This window comes from Taudactylus pleione, unplaced genomic scaffold (assembly GCF_031769625.1).
Source record: "Taudactylus pleione unplaced genomic scaffold, aTauple2 ptg000070l, whole genome shotgun sequence".
Lineage (NCBI taxonomy): Eukaryota > Metazoa > Chordata > Amphibia > Anura > Myobatrachidae > Taudactylus > Taudactylus pleione.
In genome coordinates this window covers 14,828,128-14,841,523 of record NW_028284472.1, presented here as the reverse complement: position 1 = coordinate 14,841,523, position 13,396 = coordinate 14,828,128, and the positions used below count along the sequence as shown (strand labels likewise).

General features: G+C 44.8%; 1 protein-coding gene across 1 annotated transcript in view; it reads left to right on the top strand.

The window, feature by feature from the left end:
* Positions 1–12,904, top strand: part of LOC148533789 (adhesion G protein-coupled receptor F5-like) — a 147,916-nt gene extending 135,012 nt beyond the window's left edge. The window contains exons 17-21 of the mRNA XM_088467272.1: positions 761–2,125; positions 3,209–3,250; positions 3,499–3,558; positions 4,848–4,914; positions 5,701–12,904. Of these exons, the coding sequence (XP_088323398.1) occupies positions 761–2,125; positions 3,209–3,250; positions 3,499–3,558; positions 4,848–4,914; positions 5,701–5,777 (1,611 nt within the window). The 3' untranslated portion in view covers positions 5,778–12,904. The remainder of the gene's footprint in view (positions 1–760; positions 2,126–3,208; positions 3,251–3,498; positions 3,559–4,847; positions 4,915–5,700) is intronic.
* Positions 12,905–13,396: the final 492 nt, after the last annotated feature.

Genomic DNA, 13,396 nt, shown 5'->3' with positions numbered 1-13,396 from the left:
ACTTCCTGCTGCCTCCATTCCCCTCCTCACATCATGTCACTGCCCCTGTCACATGCAGCCCTGTCCCCACTAACATATCATTCATCTCCTGATGCACTCTGTGCTGCTGGGAGAGCCTGCTCCTACCACTATATAACTCTCAGTCTGTGACTTCCTGCTGCCTCCATTCCCCCTCCTCACATCATGTCACTGCCCTTGTCACATGCAGACCTGTCCTCACTGACACATCTCTCATCTCCTGATATACTCTGTGCTGCTGGGAGACCATGTTCCTTCCATTACATAATTCTCTGGCTATAGATTCCTGCTGCCTCTGCTCCATTCCTTTACTCACATCATATCACTGCCTCTGTCACATGTAGCCCTGTCCCCACTAACACATCATTCATCTCCTGATACACTCTGTGCTGCTGGGAGAGCCTGCTCCTACCACTATATAACTCTCAGTCTGTGGCTTCCTGCTGCCTCCATTCCCCTCCTCACATCATGTCACTGCCCTTGTCACATGCAGCCCTGTCCCCATTGACATACCGTACTCTCACGACCAGACTAAGCATAGCCTCTCACAAAACCAGAGCACTTATCTCCTAAAATACTTAGTGCTGCTGTAAGTATTCTGAGGTTGTGATTGGTGACAGGTTGTACTAGCCCTGCCTACTGAAACTAAGGAAAATCATATATGATACATATATCACTGTTATTTGATGCTGTCTAGCTCCACAATATCCCTTTTTTCATTCAGTTCTTCTTTACTCCCCAGAACTTTCTTCAGACGGTCAACGTTGTCTTGGACGTTTCAACTAATGAAACTTGGACTAAAATTCCAAACAGGGTTAACGCAAGTTCAACTCTTCTCCAATCTGTGGAAAACTTTGCAAACAATCTGGTATTTAGCAGCGAGATAAAAATCAACAACAACACCAATGTTCAGCTAATCGGCAGTGTTATAAGTAATTCAACAGCAAATTACCATGCACCTTTTAATTTCAGCCAGTCAAATAAATTGACGGGTGATGTTTTGGTTAATAGTACCACCCTGAGCACCCTGTCAATTGGCTCCAAGGTAATAAGCATCGCATACGCTACATTAAAGGACATCATTGGTACACCTAATGACACCAGTAACAATGGGACTTTGAACGGTCTTGTGATGACAACAACAGTAACGGGGAGTTATTTCAAACCCAACTTCCAGATTGGGATGAATTTTTCAAAGAGCAACCGGACGTTAAATAAGGCAAAATGTGTCTTCTGGAACTTCGACATCAAGGATTGGGATGAGACTGGCTGTACTCCTAAAACGGATGGAGATATAGTGAGCTGTACCTGTACTCACTTGACTTCATTCTCCATTCTCATGTCATTAGAGAACATTGATAGCAAAGCGTTAGAGTATATTACCTATATTGGTTTGGGCATCTCCATCCTCAGCCTGGTCATCTGCATCATCATTGAGGCCACGGTCTGGAAATCCGTAACCAAGAACAAGACCTCTTACATGCGACACATCTGCATCATGAACATTGCTGTCACTCTCCTGATGGCCGACATTTGGTTTATCGTTGGCGCGGCGGTGAAAAACAATCAGCAGGCTTGCGTAGCGGCAACTTTTTTCACCCATCTCTTCTACTTGTGCGTCTTTTTCTGGATGCTAACCATGGGGCTTATACTATTCTACCGCCTTATGTGTGTCTTCCACGACCTGAGCAAGACCATCATGATGGGCATATCTTTTTTCCTGGGTTACGGATGTCCTGTCATTATTTCAGTCATCACGGTGGCAGTCACCCAACCCGACAACAAATATCTACAGCAAAACGATAAAGTAAGAGCTTGCTGGCTCAATGTTAAAGACAGCAAAACGATAATTGCCTTTATAGTGCCGGCACTCACCATTTTACTGGTCAATTTTATTACTCTGCTCGTGGTCATAGTCAAAGTCCTCAGACCTTCTGTAGGAGATAGGCCAAGAAAAGAGGAGAAGAGCACCTTAAATCATATTGCCAAATGTATACTGATCCTGACCCCACTTCTAGGATTGACCTGGGGATTCGGAATTGGAACAATACTAAACTCATCATCGGAAGTGTTAGGAGGGATTTTTGCAGCGTTGAATTCACTTCAGGTAAGGAACTTCACTATGAAATACAGGTTCTCGCAGAGCCATCAAGTCTTTCTTCCGCTATAAAGAAGGTAGGATTGTCTACGCAATTATAGACTCCCTAACGGCCTATAAACCACCATCAGACATGTACATCAGACACAATATCAATTTTTTATATAACAAACTAAAAATACTAAGGAAAAAAGGAGGGGAGTAGGAAATAACTGCTGATAAAAACCAACCATCTAACAAATAAACAACTAGCACATTTGCTGGTGAACAGCCCTCCCTTAGAACAACTTATGGAGATCCACTTAACCCAAAGGGGGTCATCAGCAACCACGAAGTTGTGATTCAGCTCGAATTGACTTGGGAAGTGGCCGGCTGTGGCTGGGTGGTTCCAGCCTCTGGGAGTCTTGCCCACTGTTCTGGGCGGGTGGCCGCGTCACCCAATTTTCAGTGGCCTCCAGGCCATTCCGAGAGGATAGGCAAGTACGATGTTGCCCTGTCCTCACTAACACTAACACACATAGCTCACAACTGTCCCTTTTTTGGTGGGCAGTCCTGATTTTTGGGCTCTGTCCCGTTGTCCTGGTCTGGTTAGGTAGACCCATTGGGAGGTGTGTTCCGTTCACAGCTGCTCTGCATGGGAACCTGACACTGGTGAGCACACCATGGAAGGGAGGTTTTAGGGTCGGTAAAGACAGCTGGGGTCTGTTCATTGTGTTGGAAACACTGGGTGTACCCCTTGGTGTATGGCCACTCCCCCATTCTCTTGACACTTGTCCTGATTACCCACTTTAATAGTTGGAATGTATGTACATACAGTATAGAGTGTTGGATGTACTGTGACAACAGCATAAACTAGTATGGGTATCCCGATTTTGGTGCCGGCATTTCGTCCGTCAGCATCCCGGACGCAGGGATGCTGACTACATCCCACTAGAGTATAACTGGAGATAACTATTATTGTTAAATGGGCATTATAATACTGACATTATTCTGCCTAGTATATAGTGAGCTAGTAGTCTGGTTGCTTTGCATTGTTTTTTCCAGAGAAAGTCCCAATATAATTAAGAAATGAAATTCTGCTTTCTCTTTCAGGGACTATTTATTCTGTTGTTCGGGTGTTTGTTGGACAAAAAGGTAAGATCCAAACACTGGAGGGTGATTTACGACCGCGCAAAAGTCATGATTGCACTTCTGAGGCCATGTACAAATGAGGTCATATTGCAGAAGTACAGAGGTCCTGTGGCCGTCAGTAAAGAAGTGGGGAGGAAACTGCATCTACTGTATACTGCATGTCCACAATTAGTACATAACACTGTTTAATGTTAGTTGTGTTTTACAGCGCTCATGTTTCTAAAATAAAATACCTCTTCATCCCCCAAAAGGTACGAGATTCATTGCTCAGCAGATTTTCCATCTCCAGATGGTCTTCACAGCAGACAAAGGTACGTAGACATTTTATTTATCTATTATTAGGTTTAGAACGAGGCACATATGACAGCTGGTGGTCCTATGGGTGCCTGGCACCCACTGCAACTTCCCATTTTTATATTAATATTAACTATAATCAAACATTTTGTGTATACATACATCTGCCATCTTAATACTGTAGCAACAAAATATTTTTTTCAGTATTTCACATTATTTAATTTATTCATATTAAATGTCCCTCCCCTGCTGTGTAAACCTGCGAATTGCAGCTGGGAATGGGGTTTAATGATGCGAAACGCGTCAGTGAGCCCCCGAATGTCCCATTTGGACCTCCCTCCCAGCCATTACCCAGAGAGGAGCCATACAATGGAACAATTAATAAATTGCCCTGTTCATTCTGTAGACTTACTTTTTTCTTATTTACCTTAAACCTGAGCAGATATGCAAGAAGTACTAACATTACTACTAACATTACTATGGAGATTTATTTGTCCTCAGTGTTTATACAGTGCATCGTACTCACTGATTTCAGATTTCGCATCAGCGTTTCATCAAAGTGTACAATATATGTGGCAGGGCATGAATGCAGTATACTGTATAAGAGCAGTAGTAATATGCGGAGCAGTTAAACATTGAGACATAAGTCTCACAGTGCGTTGTACACTAGGGATGTAATCAGGAAGCCGGCGGATGAAATGCCGACCGCCTGCTTCCCAACTGTGAAATCCCGGCATGGGACTAATGATAGATGTCTAAATACTGACGCCTATCATCAGCCCCACGCCGAAATCCCAACGCCCAACATACCGAACGTAGGTAACCCGGGCGTCGGGACCTGTAAGACGCGCGGGAGGGGGGGAGGTTTAGGTTTAAGGAACCCCAGGGGGACTTAGGCTTAGGCACCCCCCCTGGGAGGGTTAGGATTAGGCTAGGGGAAGGGGAGCTTAGGGTTAGGCACCCCCCCGGGAGGGTTAGATTTAGGGAGCGGGGAGGCGGGGTTAGGTTTAGGCACCCCTGGGGGGCAGGTTAGGGTTATGCACTGGGGGGGAGGTTAGGGTTAGGCACCCCTAAGGAAGGGTTAGGGGGGGGAGGGGAGGGTTAGGTTACTTACCTGGCACTATCAGGATCTTCATTTGCCAGACTTCCGGTGTATTTTATCCGCTGGGCTTAGGTCCGGCGGTATATCATACCAATTACGTACACTACACTTTGGGGAAAGCAGTGAATATTTATGAGAAAGGGATTTTAATGCCATCTGCATACTCGTACATGAGTCTAATGATCATTCTCTTTTTTTTATTAGTCGTCCAATCTCAGTTCTACAGAGCCTCCATTTTCAAAAGGAGTTATCAATTTGTTTGCTAAAAGGGGTGAGTATTAAAGAAATGTGAAACTGCCTGATAAGAAATGACGGAGCCCCACAGACAACATTTGTAGGAGAGCCTCTAATCACCTCCACAGCCTTACATTACCGAGGACTCCATTTTAATTTTAAATCGATCCTAATAAACGGGCGGTATATTTCTTTTAGTATCACAGTGATACGAACAAATAAACATATATTTCCCAATTGATTTACAAACATTGTTATTCATTTATGGTTGAAAAACATCATTTCACATTATCAGCTTACCTGCAGCATTAAAGCTAAGCTGAAAGGAAGACCGACTCCAAGCCAGCTGCAACATTGTGATGGTGACATGAGACGCTAACAGTAGTTCGTCCATCTATAGTTTCTCAAACTCTGTCCTCAGGACCCCACACAGGTCACGTTTTCCAGGTCACCCAGCAGGTGCACAGGTGTATTCACTACTCACTGACACATGTTAAAAGATCCACAGGTGGAGCTAATTATTTCACTTGCGATTCTGTGAGGAGGCCTGGAAAACATGCACTGTTTGGGGTCATGAGGACTGAATTTGAGAACCCGTGATCTATAGGGATCTATTGCAGTAGATTTAGAAAGGATGAGAACGCTCGGGTTACTATTTTGTAAACTCCCTTTGTAGTTCAGGAAATGCCATGTACTGTAAGACACAATAGAATTTCTGTTTGGTAACATGTTGTATTTTCTAAAGCTTTAAAAATTCAATGTGGTCAAAAAAAATGGTCTAATTTTAAACTGAAGAAACTGAATGTCATGTTTTTGTTTCTAGGACTTTACAACATTTCTTCCGCCCAAGAAAGCTCATCTAGTGAAATGCCTTCAAATTCGTACTCACTACTCAACTGACCGTAAAGAGACTGACTGCTAAACATGCTAATATTGCATATCTCTCCATTCCGTTATTGTAATATTTGTTAAATCTACTGCATGCACTTTATACTGTATATCCAAGTCTATCACCCTTAGTGCATTGGATTGCAGGCAAGCCATTGACGCCTGAACTCCACCGTAAATGAAGTTTATGTCGTATCTGTTAGGATGGCAGTATGTTCCAGTGTATAACTTATAGCCAGGCAATGCTCACAGCCATCTAGACTTTGTCTGCTCACTGATGCTGAAAACGTAAAGCGATTACATAAGTACTATAATACACAAGTCAGGACACTACACATCATAGCCACCTAAAACATCTGCGGTTATTACACCAAATAGTACATTATTCTGATTGTCATTGTTCTATAGTGTGACTTTTTTTGGATGTGATATTATGATCTAGATTAAAACTGCTACTAAAAGGCAGCCATTTTATGAACCGGAAATATGTTCATGTGAATGAGGCATCATTAAGAATCCAGACTACCGCTTTACAAGGATTCAGTGATATCTATTCACTGGAATCCAGTGACATCACTGATAATGCAACCTATGAATTCACTAGGAACCAGTGATATCACTGAGGATGCACAAAATATCTGTTCACAAAGAACCAATGACATCACTGAGAAAACAGCCTATCCAGCGGCTAGGAACCAGTGACATCATTGAGGATGCACAATATCCATTCACTACTAAATAGTGACATCACTGAGAATGTGGCCTATCCACTGACTAGAAACCACTGACATCACTGAGGATGTGGCCTATCCAGTCAATAGTAACCAGTGACATCACTGAGGATGCAGCCTATCCAGTTTCTAGGAATCTGAGACATCGCTAAGGATCCAATGTATCAATTTACAAGGAACTGATATCACTGTTGACAAAAATCCTTTGTGCGTATACAGTAGTTACATAGTTGGTATGTTTAGGACAATGAAGTCAATTACATTCAGATTCCTATAAGCTCTAACTGTGTTGGACCAGAGGGAAACAACATAAAATTCCAGCTAAGCAGTTGCCAGTTTGTCCCTTCAGTGAAGAAAACCAACAATTCTCTCCTGACCTCGTGCATAACAGTCAGATTAATTTCTTGGAGCAGTCGCTGCGTAATGCAGCCAATTAATGGATCTGGCTGCATAAACATTTTTTTGGCGATAATGGCATAAACCCCCTTTTTTAATCCAGTTAGCAAATTGGCCATAACGACTTTCCTTGCTAGAGAATTCCACACTGCCCTTCCCGTAAAGTATTATGCTACAATGTTTCCTTTGCCCCAAAGTAACAGGACCATGGTGGTTCACTTTGATCTTTGGAACTGAGGTGCCAGCCGAGTGAGTAACCCCTAAGCTTTGGCTCACTTGGCACAGCTATTTTTTCACTACATATAATGTTTAAGTAGTAACAGACTACATGTAATTATTTAATTCAACTACTGGTTTGCTACATGCTTCAGGTTTTAGATCTCAGTATCATGATTCTCCTGTATTTCAGATCTCCATAGAATGGATTTTCTGTCATCTTGTATACCTGCTATAACCACGCTGCATTGTATAGCCTTACTCTATAGCTAATACTACTCAGTGTTTTTGTTTCTATCACTCTTTAATTTATTTATTTGATGTATGTATAAAAAAAAAATGAGTGCCAGTTTTTTTAAAGCCCTATATGATATAATTTATCAAGTCTAATAAAATAAAGGACGTAATAATGGTTACAGGGTCCTGATTCAGAGTTGCAGTCGTTACTTTGAATTTATGCTAGGGCCGCAGACAATGGGCTTTCTACTGAGACAACCACCAGCTGCCGCTCCAATCCAATGATGTGCGCAGACAGTCGCACCTACCAACAGACATCAACCGCACCATTAGACCAACCCTATGGCTGCTCTGAATGTCTGACGGTACATGGCCGCTGGTACCAGTGGCACTGCATCTTCCGATACAGTCCCTGACGCTGGCATGCCGCCTGACACGCCTGTCAACCAGAGCCACCCCCAAGTCACTGCCCAGCAACGTCTTTTGAAATTGTATGTGGACGCATGCGCAGATTTAAAAGGCGCAAGCACCCGATGTTTTCAGTCCGTTCGAGTATGAATCAGGCCCATAATGTCAGGGGACAATCCAGGAACTATGGACACAAGACACTCTAACGCAGGGATCAGGGAACTTTTTTACCTTTTACCCCAAAATATATTTAGATACGCCGACGTTACCCCCTTGATTTGAAAGGAAGGAAATCATATAGTAGTGCCCCCATATAATGCCCCTGTAGTAGTGCCCCCATAGTTATGCCCCTGTAGTAATGCCCCTGTAGTAGTGCCCCCATAGTTATGCCCCTGTAGTAGTGCCCCATATAATGCCCCTGTAGTAGTGCCACCATAGTTTTGCCCCTGTAGTAGTGCCCCATATAATGCCCCTGTAGTAGTGCCCCATATAATGCCCCTGTAGTAGTGCCCCCATAGTTATGCCCCTGTAGTAGTGCCCCATATAATGCCCCTGTAGTAGTGCCCCCATAGTTATGCCCCTGTAGTAGTGCCCCCATAGTTATGCCCCTGTAGTAGTGCCCCCATATAATGCCCCTGTAGTAGTGCCCCCATAGTTATGCCCCTGTAGTAGTGCCCCATATAATGCCCCTGTAGTAGTGCCCCCATAGTTATGCCCCTGTAGTAGTGCCCCATATAATGCCCCTGTAGTAGTGCCCCCATAGTTATGCCCCTGTAGTAGTGCCCCCATATAATGCCCCTGTAGTAGTGCCCCCATAGTTATGCCCCTGTAGTAGTGCCCCATATAATGCCCCTGTAGTAGTGCCCCCATAGTTATGCCCCTGTAGTAGTGCCCCCATATAATGCCCCTGTAGTAGTGCCCCCATAGTTATGCCCCTGTAGTAGTGCCCCATATAATGCCCCTGTAGTAGTGCCCCCATATAATGCCCCTGTAGTAGTGCCCCCATATAATGCCCCTGTAGTAGTGCCCCCATAGTTATGCCCCTGTAGTAGTGCCCCCATATAATGCCCTTGTAGTAGTGCCCCCATATAATGCCCCTGTAGTGCCGCTTGTACAAAAAAAAAACACTTACCTTAATCCCCACTCCTGCATCCGCCGCCGTCCTGTCCGTCCGGCTGCTCCTCGGAACTATGAGAGAGACGTCATGACGTCTCTCCTATAGTGCGCATGGAGAGAGCCGGAAGCTGGAGTTCAGAAGAGAACTCCAGCCTCCGGCTAACACGACGCTGCAGGGAAGGAGCCGGGTGCCCGCTGGTAATAACATCTCAGCGGGCGTCTGGCTTAGAGCCTCCCTGCGGCACAGCCGGGCATGCATATGAATCATTCTATATTATAGAAAGATTCATATGCATGCCCGGCTGTCCGTCCATTACCCCCAAGAATTTAATTTTTACCCATGTGGGGTAACTTACCCCTGTTCCCTGACCACTGCTCTAACGTATCTTCCAGCACAAACCCGTATCTCTCACACATGTTCATAACTCAACACCACCAAGAGGCGTCCAGTTTTCCACAACATGCTGTAGGGTGTATGAATGTGATGTAACCCATAGAAACTATTTTCTATGATAGTTTAAGAATGAAAGCCTGTAGCAGAACTACCACTGTGGCTGTTATGGAGTCCCACAGTAGGGGAGTTCCTGGCAATGCACTACAGTGAAGACCTGGGTGCAGATGTACTAATGCTGGGTACACACTAGACCAGGCATGTCAAACATGCGGCCCACAGGCCGTATGCGGCCCAAATAAACATTTTATGCGGCCCGACTGTGTGGGCCCGAATAAAAAATGTCATGCGGTCCAAACCCCTTCCGCGATCGGAGCTCAACTCCGATTGGGCAGTGTTTACTGTGTTTAAGACTGGGAACACTGGTCTCTGAATCTATCAGAGACTAAAGAAGCCCCATATCGCTTCAGAGGCCAGTGTTCCAAGTGATGCAGTGCGCGGGTGACGTCATGATGTCACCTGCGATGAGAGCAGCCTGCCGTGCTGGATCTAATTAGATCCAGCCAGCGGCAGCGTCTACGCAGGAGCGGTGCCCAGTGTAAGAGAGAGGTAAGTACTGCAGTGGGACATGTTTTACACTGGGAGGAGGCACAACATAAGGGGCACTACTAGGGGCACTGCATAATGGGCAGTACTGAGGGCACTACATAAGGGGCACTACTGGGGGCACTACATAATGGGCACTACTAGGGGTATTATGGGGACACTACATTAGGGGCATTATGGGGGACACTGCATAAGGGGCACTACTGTGGGCACTGCATAAGGGGTACTACTAGGGGCATTACTGGGGGCACAACATAAGGGGCACTGCATAATGGGCAGTACTGAGGGCACTACATAAGGGGCACTGCATAATGGGCACTACTAGGGGTATTATGGGGACACTACATAAGGGGCACTAATAGGGACATTATGGGGGACACTGCATAAGGGGCACTACTGTGGGCACTGCATAAGGGGTACTACTAGGGGCATTACTGGGGGCACAACATAAGGGGCACTACTGGAGGCACTGCATAATGGGTACTACTGGGGGCACTGCATAATGGGCCCATCTGGGAGCGCTGCATAAGGGGCTCTAATACAGGGGCATTGCATAAGGGGCACAACTACAGTGGCATAGCATAAGGGGCTCTAATACAGGGGGCATTACATAATGGGCTCTAATACAGGGGGCATTGCATAATGGGCTCTAATACAGGGGGCATTGCATAATGAGCTCTAATACAGGAGGTATTGCATAAGGAGTCTAATACAGGGGGCATTGCATAATGGGCTCTAATACAGGGGGCATTGCATAAGGGGCTCTAATACAGGGGGCACTGCTTTGGTTTTTATTAATAATTAACCTTTCAAAATTGCATATAAGAGTTTTTTTTTTTCTTGCGGCGCACGCACTCTTAGACCTTGAATATTCGGCCTGGTTGGTATAATGAGTTTGGCATGCCTGGTCTAGACAATATGTCATCCGATCCGGCAGATCGGACGACATATCAGGCACATCGGCCAGTGTGTACCCGCTATGCATGCAAGTCTGACGGGTGATATCGTCAGCGGGGGCCAGTGTGTATGCAGTTGCCAATGCTGGCACCCCTGCCGGGTCCCTCGGCTCACGATATCACGCTGGGTACACATCGTTTAGTGTGTACCCAGCTTTAGCCTTGGAGAGAGATAAAGCGGAGAGAGATAAAGTACCAACCAATCAGCTCCTAACTGTCATTTTTTCAAACACAGCCTGTTATATGGCAGTTAGGAGCTGATTGGCTGGTACTCTCTCTCCACTTCATGCTCTCCAAAACTTAGTACATTTCCCCCAAACAGGTTTTTAATGAGAAGGAACAGGCACACAGACCAGTATCCCCCATCTCCCCACCCCCAAAAATGTATTATAGGGTTCAATGATTGAGTGTTGCGCCCCTGCTATACCTAAATGGTTGATATTGGTTACAACACATTTGTCCCCTTCCCCCCCAAAAAATACATTATGGGACCCAATGAGTGAGTGTTACACCCTGCTATACTGATCTGTCCTCTTGCATCTTTGCTGCGTATGCGGAATTTCGCGCCATGCATTGTTTCGCATCCGCGACGCCATAGGATTGCATGGTGTGATCTCAGTGCGCCCCATAGCGTAGCGTAGCGTACACGTTTGTAGCGTGATCGGCAGGGATATGAGGACACATCTGTACCTAATTGATTGATACTGGTTACATCTTACAACACAGTTGTGCTCCATGTGCGATGTTGACCGCCATTGACAAGAAAAGGTTCAATAAACTATTGATCAGATGAAAATTTTCTGTAGGACGGTTAAATATGTATTTGTACGGTCCTATATTGTATCTTCTGTTTCCAATTTCCTGGATTGTAATGAGATTTTTGTGACTTAACTAAAATAAATATAAAATACTGTAGGTTTATTTTTGGTATAAAATATTTATTTCAGTGAAACATTTGCCTGACTCCTGCTGTAGTTTTTGCAATTTTTTTGTTCTTATTAAATGAATGAATGCATTATTCTGTGAAACCAAAAACGTGTTGTACTTGGAGAATCTGCTATTGTGTCCCCTTTTGCTCGCAGAAGTGTTATCAATAAAATTGTTTTAGATTTGGTGCACTGTTAGCGCGGGTGCTGTAACCAATAGCAACCGATTGAAGCTCAACTGTCGTTAGTTTTTTAGTGCAGTTTAGAAACTGACAGCAAACAGCGGATTGGTTGCTACGGGTTCCATTGTTTCGACACGTTCGGTCACTCATCTGTTGATACTATGGTGGCGTTACTCTCTATGCCAAGACACTGCTCTCCAGTACAGTAAATGGACGTACATACAGAGAGAACAGAGGACCTCAGTCACTACCGATCGGAACTGCGATTGCAATTACTATTAGGCACGCAGTCTCACTGCGATAGTATTCTAATCTATTGCGATCGCTATGCCGTCCCAGCATAACATAAGGACGCCTATTTTACCTAACACACATCCGTAATGTTTAGCAAGACTGCGAAACCATCGGTACTATCGAGTACCATCGCAGCCTCACGCACACTTGCACAAGCTCTGACCTTACTCAAGAATTGCTAACCTCATCACACGTTATGAATACTCTAAAGCATCGCAGTGGAAAATGTATATGCACCCCTGCAACGGTGTTCAAACGCACTGGCACACCTGCGTTTTCGTCGACCACCTCCCCCCGTCACCTCCCACAAACGGCACTTCCTGTCAATCACTCTGTGATGGGTCTGCATAGTCTCTGCGATAACAAAATGGCGTACGCCTTATCGTCGCAAACTGAACTCTGTTCCTAAACGGGCACCTTAATCCTTTATATGTTCTCTATGAACAGTCCACATTTCTGCAAGTCCTTAATGTATATAAAGTTTGAAAAGGTAAATAGTCTTGAAGGGCATTGATGAGAATTTAAATATGTATATGTGCTGTATTTAACTACTGTATAAACCACACATTCAACTATCGTGATACTGTACACATCTGTACCATGTTTAAATCATTTACACTAATGTGTCCACTGTTTTGTAAAATAAATGTATTATCTGCAATTTGCATTTTAAATATTTATTTCCGTGTCGTTTTTTTTTTATAAATGCCGTTAAAATTGCAACGCCTATTTGTGTTATTTCAGTGAATTTTCTGGTGCACAAGTCATATCGTGTCAGCCTTGAAGGAATGGCTAACCAGAAAAAATGGCAACCACCAAGTAATATCTGCCTGACGCACATCTCGCAAACAGCGCATGCTAAGAAGCGAATTTACTCATTTTTGCCTATCTCCAGTCAATGGGCTCGATTCTATTCAGCGCGATGTAAATAGCTCCGGGAGTGAGCTCCCGGAGCTATTCAATACACCGTGCTGACAAGTCCGACTAATGATATCTTCGCTCATCCCTCCGGGGATGAGAGAAGAAATCCGACAAAAGAGTCGGCGCGAGGGTTTTCTGCCTTAGCGCCGGGAAAACAGCCTCGCGCCGGGAAGTTAGGTCGGGGAATGCCCGTTATTGCGCCTAAACACCCTGTTTAAGGCACGATAACGAGCCTTCCCCGACCTAACAGC